A 13,402-nucleotide genomic window follows, 5' to 3' on the forward strand; every position below is an offset into this window, starting at 1 on the left:
ATCAACCCCCAGCCAGAGTGGGGGGGGGAGGAGTCTCGAACATGTCAGGAAACGCCGACTGTGCCAGGATGAAGGAGTTATGCACACTGCCTGGGTATCGGGCACAGACGTGTACAATGCACATCTGAAGGTCACGAATCAGCTGCACGTTCATTAAGTGGGACTCTTGTCAGTAGAACAGCCTGTCATCTGCAGGTGCTCGTAGGGGGACATGGATCCCGTCGATCACCCCCTGGACTTGGGGCATCTCTGCAATGGCGGAAAACCCCGCTGCCCGGGCATCTTGGAGGGCTTGGTCCACATCGGAGTGGATGTATTGAGGCGCCTGGGTATATAGGGCCTCCATGACAGCACAGATGTACCTATACATCGAAGTCTGTGAGATCCTGGACAGGTCCCCATTCGGCGATTGGAAGGAGCCCGTGGTGTAAACGAACAGGGCAATCATCACCTTGATGGCTACCGGGAGCGGGACTCCTCCCCCATAACCCCGGTCCGGCCGGTCCTCAAATGACAGGTGGTGTCGGTACACACGAGGCCTCATGCAGCACCTCCTTGACACCTCCTCATCCTCAGCCTTTTGAGCGGCCCGCTTTCCATCCTGGGTGGCTGCCTCCTGTTCCACTGTGGCACATTCTGTTGCTGCAGCTTCCTCCTCCTCCTCGAGCAGCTCGTTCAGCCGTAGGGCATCTCCCAGGGCTGCAGCAACTAGGTGGAAGGCCACCATTGCTGGTTGAATTCCAATATCCATTGTGTGCAGGGGGTGAAAGGCCGATATGTTAGCATGGTGCCCGACCAGGTCCACCGGGCTACATGATGGCCCCGATTGGCACTGCGGGCTCCACCCCCGCATGTCTCTTCCCCATCCCTGCACCCCTGGCCCTGCTGGTGGCTGGCACCATTGGATACTTTGGCCCTGGCGTCCGTCCCTGATGCCAGGTGTGCCTTCGGCTGGTACTGTCCCCGCCAGATGTAGGCACCGCAGCCCCCTTAAGGGCTACTGTGGGTGCTGTCTTGGGCGGGTTGTGGCCAAGTGGGGTGTAGGTGTGGGGGCGCCCATAGTTGGTGTCATTCTCCAGAACCAGGGGCCAGGTTGGGTAATGGGTGGGGTGCACAGCAAGATGGCTGCCTTGCAGACCACGGCAATGGTGGTCTGTGCCTGGACACCTCCCCAATCCCGTGGGGGGCTACCCCAGCCACTCAGCCTGTTCCCCCTGACATCCCTCCACACCCCAGCCAGCAAGGCCAGTGTCCGCATTGGCAGCCCGCAGTCGCTCCTCACCAGGTCCTCCCTCCTCTCTCTCTCTCCCTTATCAGCCACCACGCCAGTTTCATGATTTTTAAAAGCACAAGTGAACCGTGCCGTCGGGAACTTGGCCCATCGGAGTAGAACAGTGGAGGCCCCAGAGAATACTGGGTCGGGCCCGCTAATGATATGCAAACGCTCTTTATTGTGCGTGCGTCCTGGAATGCATTGCGCCGCTGTCGAGATGACGGAGAATCACGATTTGGCGTCAAATTGGTGCCTGCCGCGATTTTGGCATCATAACCGATTCTCCGCCCAATTGCGTTTTGCGATTTCGGCGTTGGCAAACGTAGAATCCTGTGCTTAGTTTCTGAAATGGAGAATCCTGCTCTCCGTGCCACCATTTCAGCAATCAGAAGGGGCAATTGGTGGTTCTTCCGGCTTTCTCGGGTGCAGCATATTTCCTTTCATCAGCATCGAGAAAGAAACATTGATCTTCTCAATTTGCTAATTGTGTCATCTTGCTGTGCGGAAATAGGCTGCTCCTATTCCAGACATTACACCGGTTCCAGTGAGGATTTCTATTGGCTCTCGCGAGCGGGGTGTGTGCAGGTTAATGCTGAAATGTTGATGTTGTTGAATATGTCAATCTGAGAGAGGCAACCCCTCTCTCCTGACACAAAGCTGGGTCCTCTGTTAATTATTGTTGAAAATGTCTGTACACACTGGATTTCCTGGTCCGGAATTGATTGATGCAGTCTTGCTAAATTTCCCGACAGGACAATTATGTTTTTCTCTCTCTCTCTGCCCGCCCTTGAACAAACACATTGAGCAATTTGGAGCTCTGTTTCTCTATAAATCCAGCCCCCATTCACAGGTTGTGCTCATCCCAGGATATCAATTCACTCAGAGCGGAATCAAATATCGCCTGCTGACGTCAGTGCAGATATATCCCCCAGCACAAACTGCACTTCTGCCTGTGCAAGGAAAGAGTTCATTACAAACTCCTGCAGCTTCGTGGCCTCCGAGTCTCCTTCTACAGCAATGTCCAGACTGTTCTACCTACTGCTGCTGATCATCTGTTGGCTGGCATCATGTCATCCGGCTGTTGGGGGCTGTAAGTGAACACCTCTCAGTACTTCTCTCTCTCTCTCTCTGCCTCAATCATTGTCACTCTCTGCCTCAATCATTGTCACTCTCTGCCATCCACTCTGCCTCTCTCACTCTCCCACTCTGCCTCACTCCCTCACACTCTCCCACTGTGCCTCTCTCCCTCTCACTCTGCCTCTCCCCTCCCAATCCGTCTCTCTCCCTCTCACTCTCCCACTCTGCCTCTCTCCCTCCCACTCTGCCTCTCCCCTCCCAATCCGTCTCTCTCCCTCTCACTCTCTCACTCTGCCTCACTCCCTCACACTCTCCCACTCTGCCTCACTCCCTCACACTCTCCCACTCTGCCTCTCTCCCTCCCACTCTGCCTCTCCCCTCCCAATCCGTCTCTCTCCCTCTCACTCTCCCACTCTGCCTCTCTCCCTCCCACTCTGCCTCTCCCCTCCCAATCCGTCTCTCTCCCTCTCACTCTCCCACTCTGCCTCACTCCCTCACACTCTCCCACTCTGCCTCACTCCCTCACACTCTCCCACTCTGCCTCTCTCCCTCCCACTCTGCCTCTCCCCTCCCAATCTGTCTCTCTCCCTCTCACTCTCCCACTCTGCCTCTCTCCCTCCCACTCTGCCTCCCTATCTCTCTCCCTCCCACTCTGTCTCTCTCCCTCCCACTCTGTCTCTCTCCCTCCTACTCTGCCTCTCTCCCTCCCACTCTGCTTCTCTTCCTCCCACTCTGCCTCTCTCCCTCTCACTCTGTCTCCCTACCTCTCTCCCTCCCTACCTCTCTCCCTCCCACTCTGCCTCCCTACCTCTCTCCCTCTCACCCTCCCACTCTACCTCTCTCCCTCCCACTCTGCCTCTCTCCCTCCCACTCTGCCTCTCTCCCTCCCACTCTGCCTCTCTCCCTCCCACTCTGCCTCTCTCCCTCCCACTCTGCCTCTCTCCCTCTCACTCTGCCTCTCTCCCTCCCACTCTGCCTCTCTCCCTCTCTCCCTCCCACTCTGCCTCTCTCCCTCCCACTCTGTCTCTCTCCCTCCCACTCTGCCTCTCTCCCTCCCACTCTACCTTTCTCCCTCCCACTCTGCCTCTCTCCCTCCCACTCTGCCTCTCTCCCTCCCACTCTGCCTCTCTCCCTCCCACTCTGCCTCTCTCCCTCCCACTCTGTCTCTCTCCCTCCCACTCTGCCTCTCTCCCTCCCACTCTGCCTCTCTCCCTCCCACTCTACCTCTCTCCCTCCCATTCTGCCTCTCTCCCTCCCGCTCTGCCTCTCTCCCTCCCGCTCTGCCTCTCTCCCTCCCGCTCTGCCTCTCTCCCTCCCGCTCTGCCTCTCTCCCTCCCGCTCTGCCTCTCTCCCTCCCACTCTGCCTCTCTCCCTCCCACTCTGCCTTTCTCCCTCCCACTCTGCCTCTCTCCCTCTCTCCCTCCCACTCTGCCTCTCTCCCTCTCGCTCTGCCTCTCTCCCTCCCGCTCTGCCTCTCTCCCTCCCGCTCTGCCTCTCTCCCTCCCGCTCTGCCTATCTCCCTCCCACTCTGCCTCTCTCCCTCCCACTCTGCCTCTCTCCCTCCACAGGACACACCTACACAGGACACACCTACACAGGACACACCTACACAGGACACACCTCCACAGGACACACCTCCACAGGACATGCCTCCACAGGACACACCTACACAGGACACACCTCCACAGGACACACCTCCACAGGACACACCTCCACAGGGCACACCTCCACAGGACACACCTCCGCAGGGCACACCTCCGCAGGACACACCTCCACAGGACACACCTCCACAGGACACACCTCCGCAGGACACACCTCCACATGACACACCCACACAGGACACACCTCCACAGGACACTCCTCCACATGACACACCTCCACAGGGCATACCTCCACAGGGCATACCTCCACTGGACACACCTACACAGGACACACCTACGCAGGACACACCTCCACAGGGCATACCTCCACAGGACACACCTACACAGGACACACCTACGCAGGACACACCTCCACAGGGCATACCTCCACAGGACACACCTACACAGGACACACCTACGCAGGACACACCTCCACAGGGCACACCTACACAGGACACACCTACGCAGGGCACACCTCCACAGGACACACCTCCACAGGACACACCTACGCAGGGCAGACCTACACAGGGCACACCTCCACAGGGCACACCTCCACAGGACACACCTCCACAGGACACACCTCCACACGGCACACCTACACAGGGCAGACCTCCACAGGACACACCTCCACAGGGCACACCTACACAGGGCACACCTACACAGGACACACCTACACAGGACACACCCACACAGGGGACGGAAACAGAAGGAACAGAAACAGAGGGGACGGACACACTGTACATAACCACACAGGCGACGGCAACACAGCTCACAAGAACACTGGACTTCGGATCCGATGAGGACATTGCATTAGACTCTCTGGCACTGCTATCACCCACATCCTCCAGCATCTCAGAGACTATCACCTCGGTTGGGATCATTAGCTTCTGGGACACTCACTGGTGAGCACCACACAGCCGCTCCAGTACAGCAGGTGGAGATAGGAGCAGCCGAGTGGTTGGACAGTCGGAGGGCAGCCCGGCGCCAGGAACCAGCTGCCGCCCAGATGGGTGGCAGGTTCCTGGAATTTCTACTCCCACCCACAGATGCGATGCAGTCAGCGACGGCCGGCTTGCAGCACCTGCAGACCCAGGTGAAGCAGTCCAACCGCGTGCAGGAGCAGGGAGTGGTACCGGTCATGTATGCCACCCAGGCCGAAACTGTCCCATGCTCGCTGGCCCTGCCGGTGGCATCGTGCTGCCTCCTGCCCATTTCCACCCCCAAAGTCCTGTGTCTCCTACTGATCCTCCTCCTCCCCCACCTCTACCACCAGCACATCGCCCCTCTGCTGGGCTATATTGTGGAGGACGCAGCAGACCACAATGATGCCGCCAACCCTCCTTGAGTTGTACTGGAGGGCGCCTCCGGAACAGTCCAGACACCTGAAGCGCATCTTCAGGGCCCCAAAGCACCTCTCTACCACAGCCCTGGTCGCCCATTGGGCCTCATTGTAGTGGGTCTCCGCGTTGTGGTCTGTGGCTTACGAATAGGTGTCATCAGCCAATACCGCAATGGGTAACCCCTGTCGCCCAGCAACCAGCCCCGCAGCCAGGGGATGTCCCTCGAACATGTTGGGGATCACAGATTTTGCCATCACGAAGGAGTCATGCGCACTGCCCGGGTACCAGGTGTAGACATGCAGTATCTTCATCTGGTGGTCACGGACCACCTGCACATTCATGGAGTAGGACGCGTTATCCGCTGGTGGCTGCAAGGTGACGTGCAGCCCACCGATGACCCCCTGGACCATGGGTAACCTGGCGATGGCAGCCCGCTGCCCGGGCATCCTGCTTGGCGCCATCCACAGGAAACTGGATGTACCGGTCCGCAATGGCATACAGAGCATCCATCATGGCATGGATGCATCTGTGCACTGACAACTGTGAGATGCCGGACAGGTCCACACTCGGCGACTGGAACGGTCCCGTCGGTAAAAGTTTTAGGTGTCCACAGCCAACGGGAGGGGGTGTCTTCCCTAGGCCCACGTGGTGTCAGGTGTTCCATCATGTGGCATATGTGGGCCGCAGCTTCCCGGCTCGTCCTCAGTCACCTCTTGCATGCCCGGTCCGTGAGGTTCTAGAATGACGTGGCGCTGGTACACGCAGGGCCTCATCAGGTGCCTCCGTGGCACCACCTCCTCCTCTTCCCCATCCTCCTGAAATGAAAATGAAAATTGCTTATTGTCACAGGTAGGCTTCAAATTAAGTTACTGTGAAAAGCCCCTTGTCGCCACATTCCGGCGCCTGTTCGGGGAGGCTGGTATGGGAACTGAACCGTGCTGCTGGCCTGCCTTGGTCTGCTTTAAAAGCCAGCTATTTAGCCCAGTGTGCTAAACCAGCTCCCGCTCCTCCTCCACCATCATCCTGCGGCTCCCTCTCGTCTGGTTCCTCCTCCTCCTCTGCCTGTCAGGCAGGCGGGTCTGAGCGGCTGGTACATGCCCCTCTGCAGCCCGCTCTGCTGCTGCGGCCTCTGTCTCCTCTCCTACGCTCCTGCTCCCATAGGGCGACATGCAGGGCAGCGGCCCCGCCACGGCAGTCAACATCGCTGGGTGGTGTCCAAACATTATGATCTGCAGGGGGTGGGGAGAAATGGAATGGTATCATGGCGCATACAGCCGTCCACAACCAAGTGCCATGGACTACATGGTCGCCCCGGTTGGCACCATGTGCCCCAGCCACGCATGCACCCCGTCGGTGCCTCCACACCTGTTGTCCGTGCCTCCACGGCACATCCCTCACCGGGGACTGCCGTGGGTGTGACCCTGCGTCTCCACCCCTGGTGGGTGCCGCCGGCTGGGTGGGGTGGCCGGCATGGGGCCTGGCAAAAGCCCAAATGGCTGTGATGCCTGCGATGGGCCAGCGCCCGGTGTGGCTGCCCGTCGGCATGGCCGTCGGAACGGCGACCATTGCGAGGGCATCGCCCTGTCATGGCGTGTGGTTCCCGGCCATTCATCCTGTCTCCCCCCACACTCCCCCGACCCTGGTAGGCTTCACCTCCCAGCCAGCAGCCACGGCCAGGTCTGGGTGCCCATCGACATGGTCGCCGTAATGGCAGCCGCCACGTGGACATGGTCTTGTCATGGCGGAGGGTTCCCGGCCGCTCCGCTCATCCTATCTCCTACACTTTCTCCCACACTTCCCTGACCCTGGTAGGCTCCCCTCCTCCCCCCCCCCCACCCCGCTTCAGCCATGGCCGTCTCTATTTTGGGAGCCCCAGGTCCCCCCACGCCGAACGCTACCTCCAGCGGACACCTCACCAGCCAGCACGACTGGTTGACGATTATTTTATAGGTGATTAGAATCACGCCGTTGGGACTTCAGAACACGCCGTCGGGGCATCGGCCCATTGGGGGCCCGCAGAATCGGTCATCGGGCCATCTTCTGCGATTCTCCGGGCTGTGCAGTGTACGGCGCAATCCCGCAATTTTTCTGGGTGCGGAGAATCGGGAAACAGCGTCGCGTGCCGTTTCGGCGTAAACGCCTATTCTCCGGCCGAGTGCGGGCACAGAGAATCCAGCTCCATGTGTTGTGTTCTGTTGTCACGCTGCACAAGGAACTGCTGGTGGCTTAACTAGAATGATGATTTATTGATGAACACATGGAAGGATAATATACAGAATACAATACAGACTAGATTGCTCTGGAATTACCCGATGTGCAACTGTCCCGTTGAACGCCTTACTACCAACTGGCGAGTGTTCCACATCATGTGACTGATGTCCAATGCCACCATCTGGTTGGCGGTCACATTGCTAACTATGTACAATATTATTCACAGGCATATCACCACATCTCCCTTCCTTTGGAGATGTTAACATTTATATGCAGAAACATTATTTGTATTATCTTTTAACACATTGGCATATGTATACACAGATTTCACTGTGCTTCAGTTAACACGATACGCCTGCTGAATGTGTGCCTTGTGCACAGCTCATGGTGCATCTCCGACGGGATCATCCCACTGAATGTCTGGGCCCTTGTCAGTTTTCTGAAAGACCGATTTCCGTGCCGGTCTTCTGTGCCTTAGCCTTTTGACGCGATGCATCCTGGAGATCGATATTCTTGTTGGCCATGCCTGCATCATCAGCATCTGCGTCACCAGCTTCTTTTGTTTCTTTACGTGACACTTTTTGCTGCTGCTTTGGTGTATGCTCTCTCGGCCGATGTCTTCTTGCTTTGGCGTCATCGGTGGGACTCACTGTATCACCCACTCTCCTTCTCTTCCTCTTTTTTTTATTTGAGAGCGATTTTTGACTGGTTTTATGACTGCTCCTCTTTTTCTGTTGTTTTGGTCGCACCTATCTTGCCGCTGGCCAATGCCCTGGGAGCAGCAGTTTGTGGGGCATCTGCAAAGACTTCTCGTGTTGGCGTCTTTCTTTTTTTTTTAACAAATTTGGAGTACCCAATTAATTTTTTCCAAATAAGGGGCAAATTAACGTGTCCAATTCACCTCCATTGTACATCTTTGGGTTGTGGGAGTGAAACCCACATAAACACGGGGGGAATGTGCAAACTCCTCAGGGACAGTGGTTCAGAACCGGGATCGAACCTGGGACCTCAGCGCCGTGATGCAGCAGCACTAACCACTGCGCCACCGTGCTGCCCTGTGTTGGCATCTTTCTGAGGGACTGTGCAGTCATGGTCAAGTCTGATCCATCCTGGACTTCAAAGCCTAGCAGTGCATTGAGTATGAGTTGCCAGTAGTTCATGAGCAGAAGATCTTTTCTTTTTTCTTCTCGGGTTATCTTTAGCTGTTCAGATCTTCAAAGATTCTTGTTAGATCTTCAATCCTGGTACCATGTTACATTCTGGTGCTTGACTGGTTGGAATAAATGCACTATAGAATGTCTTAGAAAAGTTAAAGTTTTATTATTTAACAATTACATGGTTAAGATAATTATAAGAATACTAACTATAATAAATTAACTATGAGCTATTACTTTTAAAAAAATATTTCTTTATTCTCCTTTTTCACCTTTTCTGCCAAATTTACACCCACCAACAGTAAACAATAATCAGTAACAAATATGTCAATCCCCATATCAATAACAACGATCCCATCCTCTCACCAAACCCAAAAACTATGAGCTATTACAAACTGTGACTACACACTATGCAGGCTCTCTATCAACTCCCTGAGGTAACAGTGTCACATGGTTGTTCTATACTGCCAACTGCTGGTCGGAGATTTTGTCTATCACTACATACATAATTGTTTATGCATATTATCACACGTGTGTGCTTGTGGAGAGAGAGACTGTGTGTGTGTGTGTGTGTGTGTGAGAGAGGGAGTGAGTGTGAAGTGTGTGAGAGAGTGTGTGCCTGTGTGACAAGAGAGAGAGTGTGTGAGAGTGTGCATGGGAAAAAGAACAAATGTGTGTATGTGAGAGAGAGGGTGGCATGGTAGCACAAGTGGTTAGCACTGTTGCTTCACAGTGCCAGGGTTCCAGGTTCAATTCTCGGCATGGGTCACTGTCTGTGCGGAGTCTGCACATTATCTCTATGTCTTTGTGGGTTTCCTCTGGGTGCTCGGTTTCCTCCCACAAGTCCCGAAAGATGTGCTTGTTATATGAATTGGACATTCTGAATTCTCCCTCCGTGTATCCGAACATGCGCTGGAGTGTGCCGACTAGGGGCTTTTCACCGTTACTTCATTGCAGTGTTAATGTAAGCCTATTCGTGACACTAATAAAGTTTGTTGTGAGAGGGTGCGTGCCTGTGTGAGAGGGTGCGTGCCTGTGTGAGAGGTCGCGTGCCTGTGAGAGAGGGCGAGAGAGTGTGCCTGTGTTAGAGAGGGAGAGAGTGTGCCTGTGTTACAGAGGGAGAGAGTGTGTGTGTGTGTGAGAGACCGTGAAAGAGTGTGAGAGAGAGTGTATGTGTATATGCATGAATCTTTGTCCAAGAGAGTATCTGTGCGTGTTTGCGAGAGAGAGAGTGCATGTGTGAGAGAGAGGGAGAGTGCGTGTGCAGAGAGAGAAAGAGTGCATGTGAGAGAGAGTGTGTATGTGCGTGAGAGAGAGAGTGTGTGTGTGTAAGAGAGAGAGTGTGCATGGCTAGCTACACGGATCCCCACCGTCTATGGCAAGGTCTGCAAGACATAACGGGCTACAAAATGAAGGCATGCAAAATTGTCAGCTCCAACGCACCCCTCCCTGATGAGCTCAACACATTCCATGCCCGCTTTGAGCAAGAGGTCAGCGAGAGCGAGCCCTCCATCCCAAAAGCCGCGGATGAACTTGTATCTGAGATCACCACTGCAGACATCAGAGCAGTCTTCTCGAAGGTGAACCCACGGAAAGCCACTGGCCCGGATGGGGTGCCCGGACGAGCACTCAAGTCTTGTGCGGATCAGCTTGGGGGGCGGGGGGAAGGGTGGGTATTCGTAGACATCTTCAACCTCTCTTTACAACAATCTGAGGTCCCTATCTGCTTCCAGAAGACGACCATCATCCCTGTACCAAAGAAAAGCCAAGCAGTGTGCCTTAATGACTATCATCCAGTGGCTCTGACATCCATCATCATGAAGTGCTTCGAAAGATTAGTCATGGCACGAATCAACTCCAGCCTCCCGGATTGCCTTGATCCACTACAGTTCGCCTACCGCTGCAATAGGTCCACAGCAGACGCCATCTCCATGGCCCTGCACTCTACCCTGGAACACCTAGATAACAAAGGCACATATGTCAGACTCCTATTCATCAATTTAGTGGCCTTGGCCTCGGCTCCTCCCTCTGCGACTGGATCCTGAACTTTCTAACCCACAGGCCATAATCAGTAAAGATAGGCAACAACAACTCCTCCATGATCATCCTCAACACCGGTTCCCCACAAGGCTGTGTCCTCAGCCCCCTACTATACTCTTTATACCCCTATGACTGTGTGGCCAAATTCCCCTCCAACTCGATTTTCAAATTTGCTGATGACACCACTGTAGTTGGTCGGATTTCAAACAATGACGAGACAGAGTGCAGGAATGAGGTCGAGAATCTGGTGAACTGGTGCAACAAGAATAATCTCTCCCACAGTGTCAACAAAACGAAGGAGATTATCATTGACTTCAGGAAGCAGAGAGCAGAACATGCCCCTGTCTACACCAATGGGAACAAAGTAGAAAGGATCGAGAGCTTCAAGGTTTTAGGTGTCCAGATCACCAACAGCCTGTCCTGGTCCCCCTATGCCGACACTATAGTTAAGAAAGCCCACCAATGACTCTACTTTCTCAGAAGACTAGGGAAATTTGGCATGTCAGCTCCGACTCTCACCAACCTCTACAGATGCACCATAGAAAGCATTCTTTCTGGTTGTATCACAGCTTGGTATGAAAACAAAGAATCCCGTCCAGTGTGTGTGTGTGTGTGAGAAACGGTGTGTGTGAGTGAGTGAGAGAGAGAGTGAGGGTGGGTGTGTGTGTGTGAGAGAGGGGGTGTGTGCGTGTGAAAGAATGTATGTGTGTGTGTCTGTATCCATGAATCTTTGTCCGAAAGTATATGTGTATCTGTGATTTGTTATATTACTGGGTCTAGTAATTACTGGGTCTAGTAATACGCATCGTTGCTAGTTGCTGTTGATGGTCTGATGCTGTGAACCTGAAGAAACCACGAGTCTTAAACTTCAAGCATACTAATTTATTAAGTAATGATTAATTATATCTGAGTTTGACACTCTTCAGAACTATCTCTGGAAATCAAGTAATTAAATGATTGAATTAACTAATTCACAACTATAAATACTGGGCGCGATTCTCCGCTGCCCATGACGGGTCGGAGAATAGCGGGAGGGCCTTCCCGATATTTTTCCCGACCTCCCGCTATTCTCCCCCCCTCCTTTGGCCGCCCCACAACACGAATCTCTGCTCGCCGTTTTTTACGGTGAACAGCGATTCTCCCCTAGCCGATGGGCCGAGTTCCCAGGCCTTTACGGCCGTTTTCACGAACGCAAACACACCTGCTCTCACCGTTCGTGAAAACGGCCGCAAAGTGCAGTTCCCAACAACCATGGCACCGATTGGCACGGCCCCACCACCGGGTCCGAAACCCGCGCACTCTTTGTTCCTCCGCCCCCCCGCAGGATCAGTCCGTGGGGCGGCTGAGGGGCATGACAGCCCGCGCATGCGCGTGATGACGTCATCTGCGACCGTCGACCGGCGAAAGCCTTTCGGCCAGCCCCGCTGCCGCTGGGGCCGGTTTTTTGCGCCAGTCTTCTGGTGCCAACCGCTCCGGCGCGGGGCTAGCCCCCAAAGGTGCGGAGAATTCCCCACCTTTGGGGAGGCCCGACCCCGGAGTGGTTGGCGCCACTCCCCTACGCCGGGACCCCCCGTCACGCCGGGTAGGGGAGAATCCCGCCCTCTACTGAGAATTATCTATCATACATTCCTGCTTACTAAACACTCCTGGGTTGAAAGAGACCAAGATCCTCTCGGAGCTGATACTTATACTGGGATCTAATGATGCCCTCTGGTGGTAGTATACCAGCTACAGGCTATAATTAACCCTTTAGTTATATACACATACACACATCATTACATGAGTGAGTGTGTTTACCATTCCCTTCACAGCATTTAGGGGTTGGTTTGGGATTGATACAGGGCTAAGGGGCAAGCGTGGGGCAATGGATTAGTTTGGAACACATATAGGGCTATGGGGGGGGGGGAAGAGTGGGTCAGTGGGATTATCACTGGAATGACTTTATTGAAGTGGAGCCTCAGACACATTTGCTTCTGTGGTGTTCTGTTGCAGGGATGTTTGACAGTCCTGGGGTTTAGTCCAGCACATCTCTGGTATCAGCACAGTGTTATTGAGTAATGACTCGGACTCTCTCTCTCCCCCTCAGCAACCCCCAAGTCCCAGAGGGAAACGGTCACTTCGCTCCTCAGGACATTGCTTCGCTCCGTGAAGGTGGATGACTTTAACCCTAACCCGAATGTGCACATTGCTCTGAGACTAGCCAGGGACCACAACCTGGCCACAGAAGAACTGCTCTTGAAGCAACTGAAGGAAGCTTCTGTCAGGAAGGTGCTGAACGGTAAGTCCTGGGAATCAAGGAAATGGCAAAATTACATTATACTATTGGATGACATGCCAAGAACACTGAAAGAGGCCATTTGGCCCGTAATCTCGGGGCTGGTTTTTCTGTTCCACACGAGCCTCCTGCTCCCTCTTCATCTCACCCCATCACCGTCTCCTTGAATTCAGCTCACCCTCATGTGTTTATCCAGCTTCCCCCTTAAATATCCCCATCCACTCCACCTCTAAAATACCCTGTGGGAACGAGTCCCACATTCTCTCCACTCCCTGTGAGAGTGAGTTTTACATTCTCCTCAATCCCTGTGGGAGCGAGTCCCAAATTCACTCACTCATCACAACCTCCCTGCAAATTGTGGAAATAATTACCACATTCACCCCATGGCCTGT

General features: G+C 54.3%; 1 protein-coding gene across 1 annotated transcript in view; it reads left to right on the forward strand.

The window, feature by feature from the left end:
* Positions 1-2,113: 2,113 nt before the first annotated feature.
* The window catches only part of LOC119961218 (transcobalamin-1-like), a 37,648-nt gene continuing 26,359 nt past the window's right edge, over positions 2,114-13,402 (forward strand). The window contains exons 1-2 of the mRNA XM_038788664.1: positions 2,114-2,363; positions 12,822-13,013. Coding sequence (XP_038644592.1) covers positions 2,291-2,363; positions 12,822-13,013 — 265 coding nt within the window. The 5' untranslated portion in view covers positions 2,114-2,290. The remainder of the gene's footprint in view (positions 2,364-12,821; positions 13,014-13,402) is intronic.

This window comes from Scyliorhinus canicula, unplaced genomic scaffold, assembly GCF_902713615.1.
Source record: "Scyliorhinus canicula unplaced genomic scaffold, sScyCan1.1, whole genome shotgun sequence".
Classification (NCBI taxonomy): Eukaryota; Metazoa; Chordata; class Chondrichthyes; order Carcharhiniformes; family Scyliorhinidae; genus Scyliorhinus; species Scyliorhinus canicula.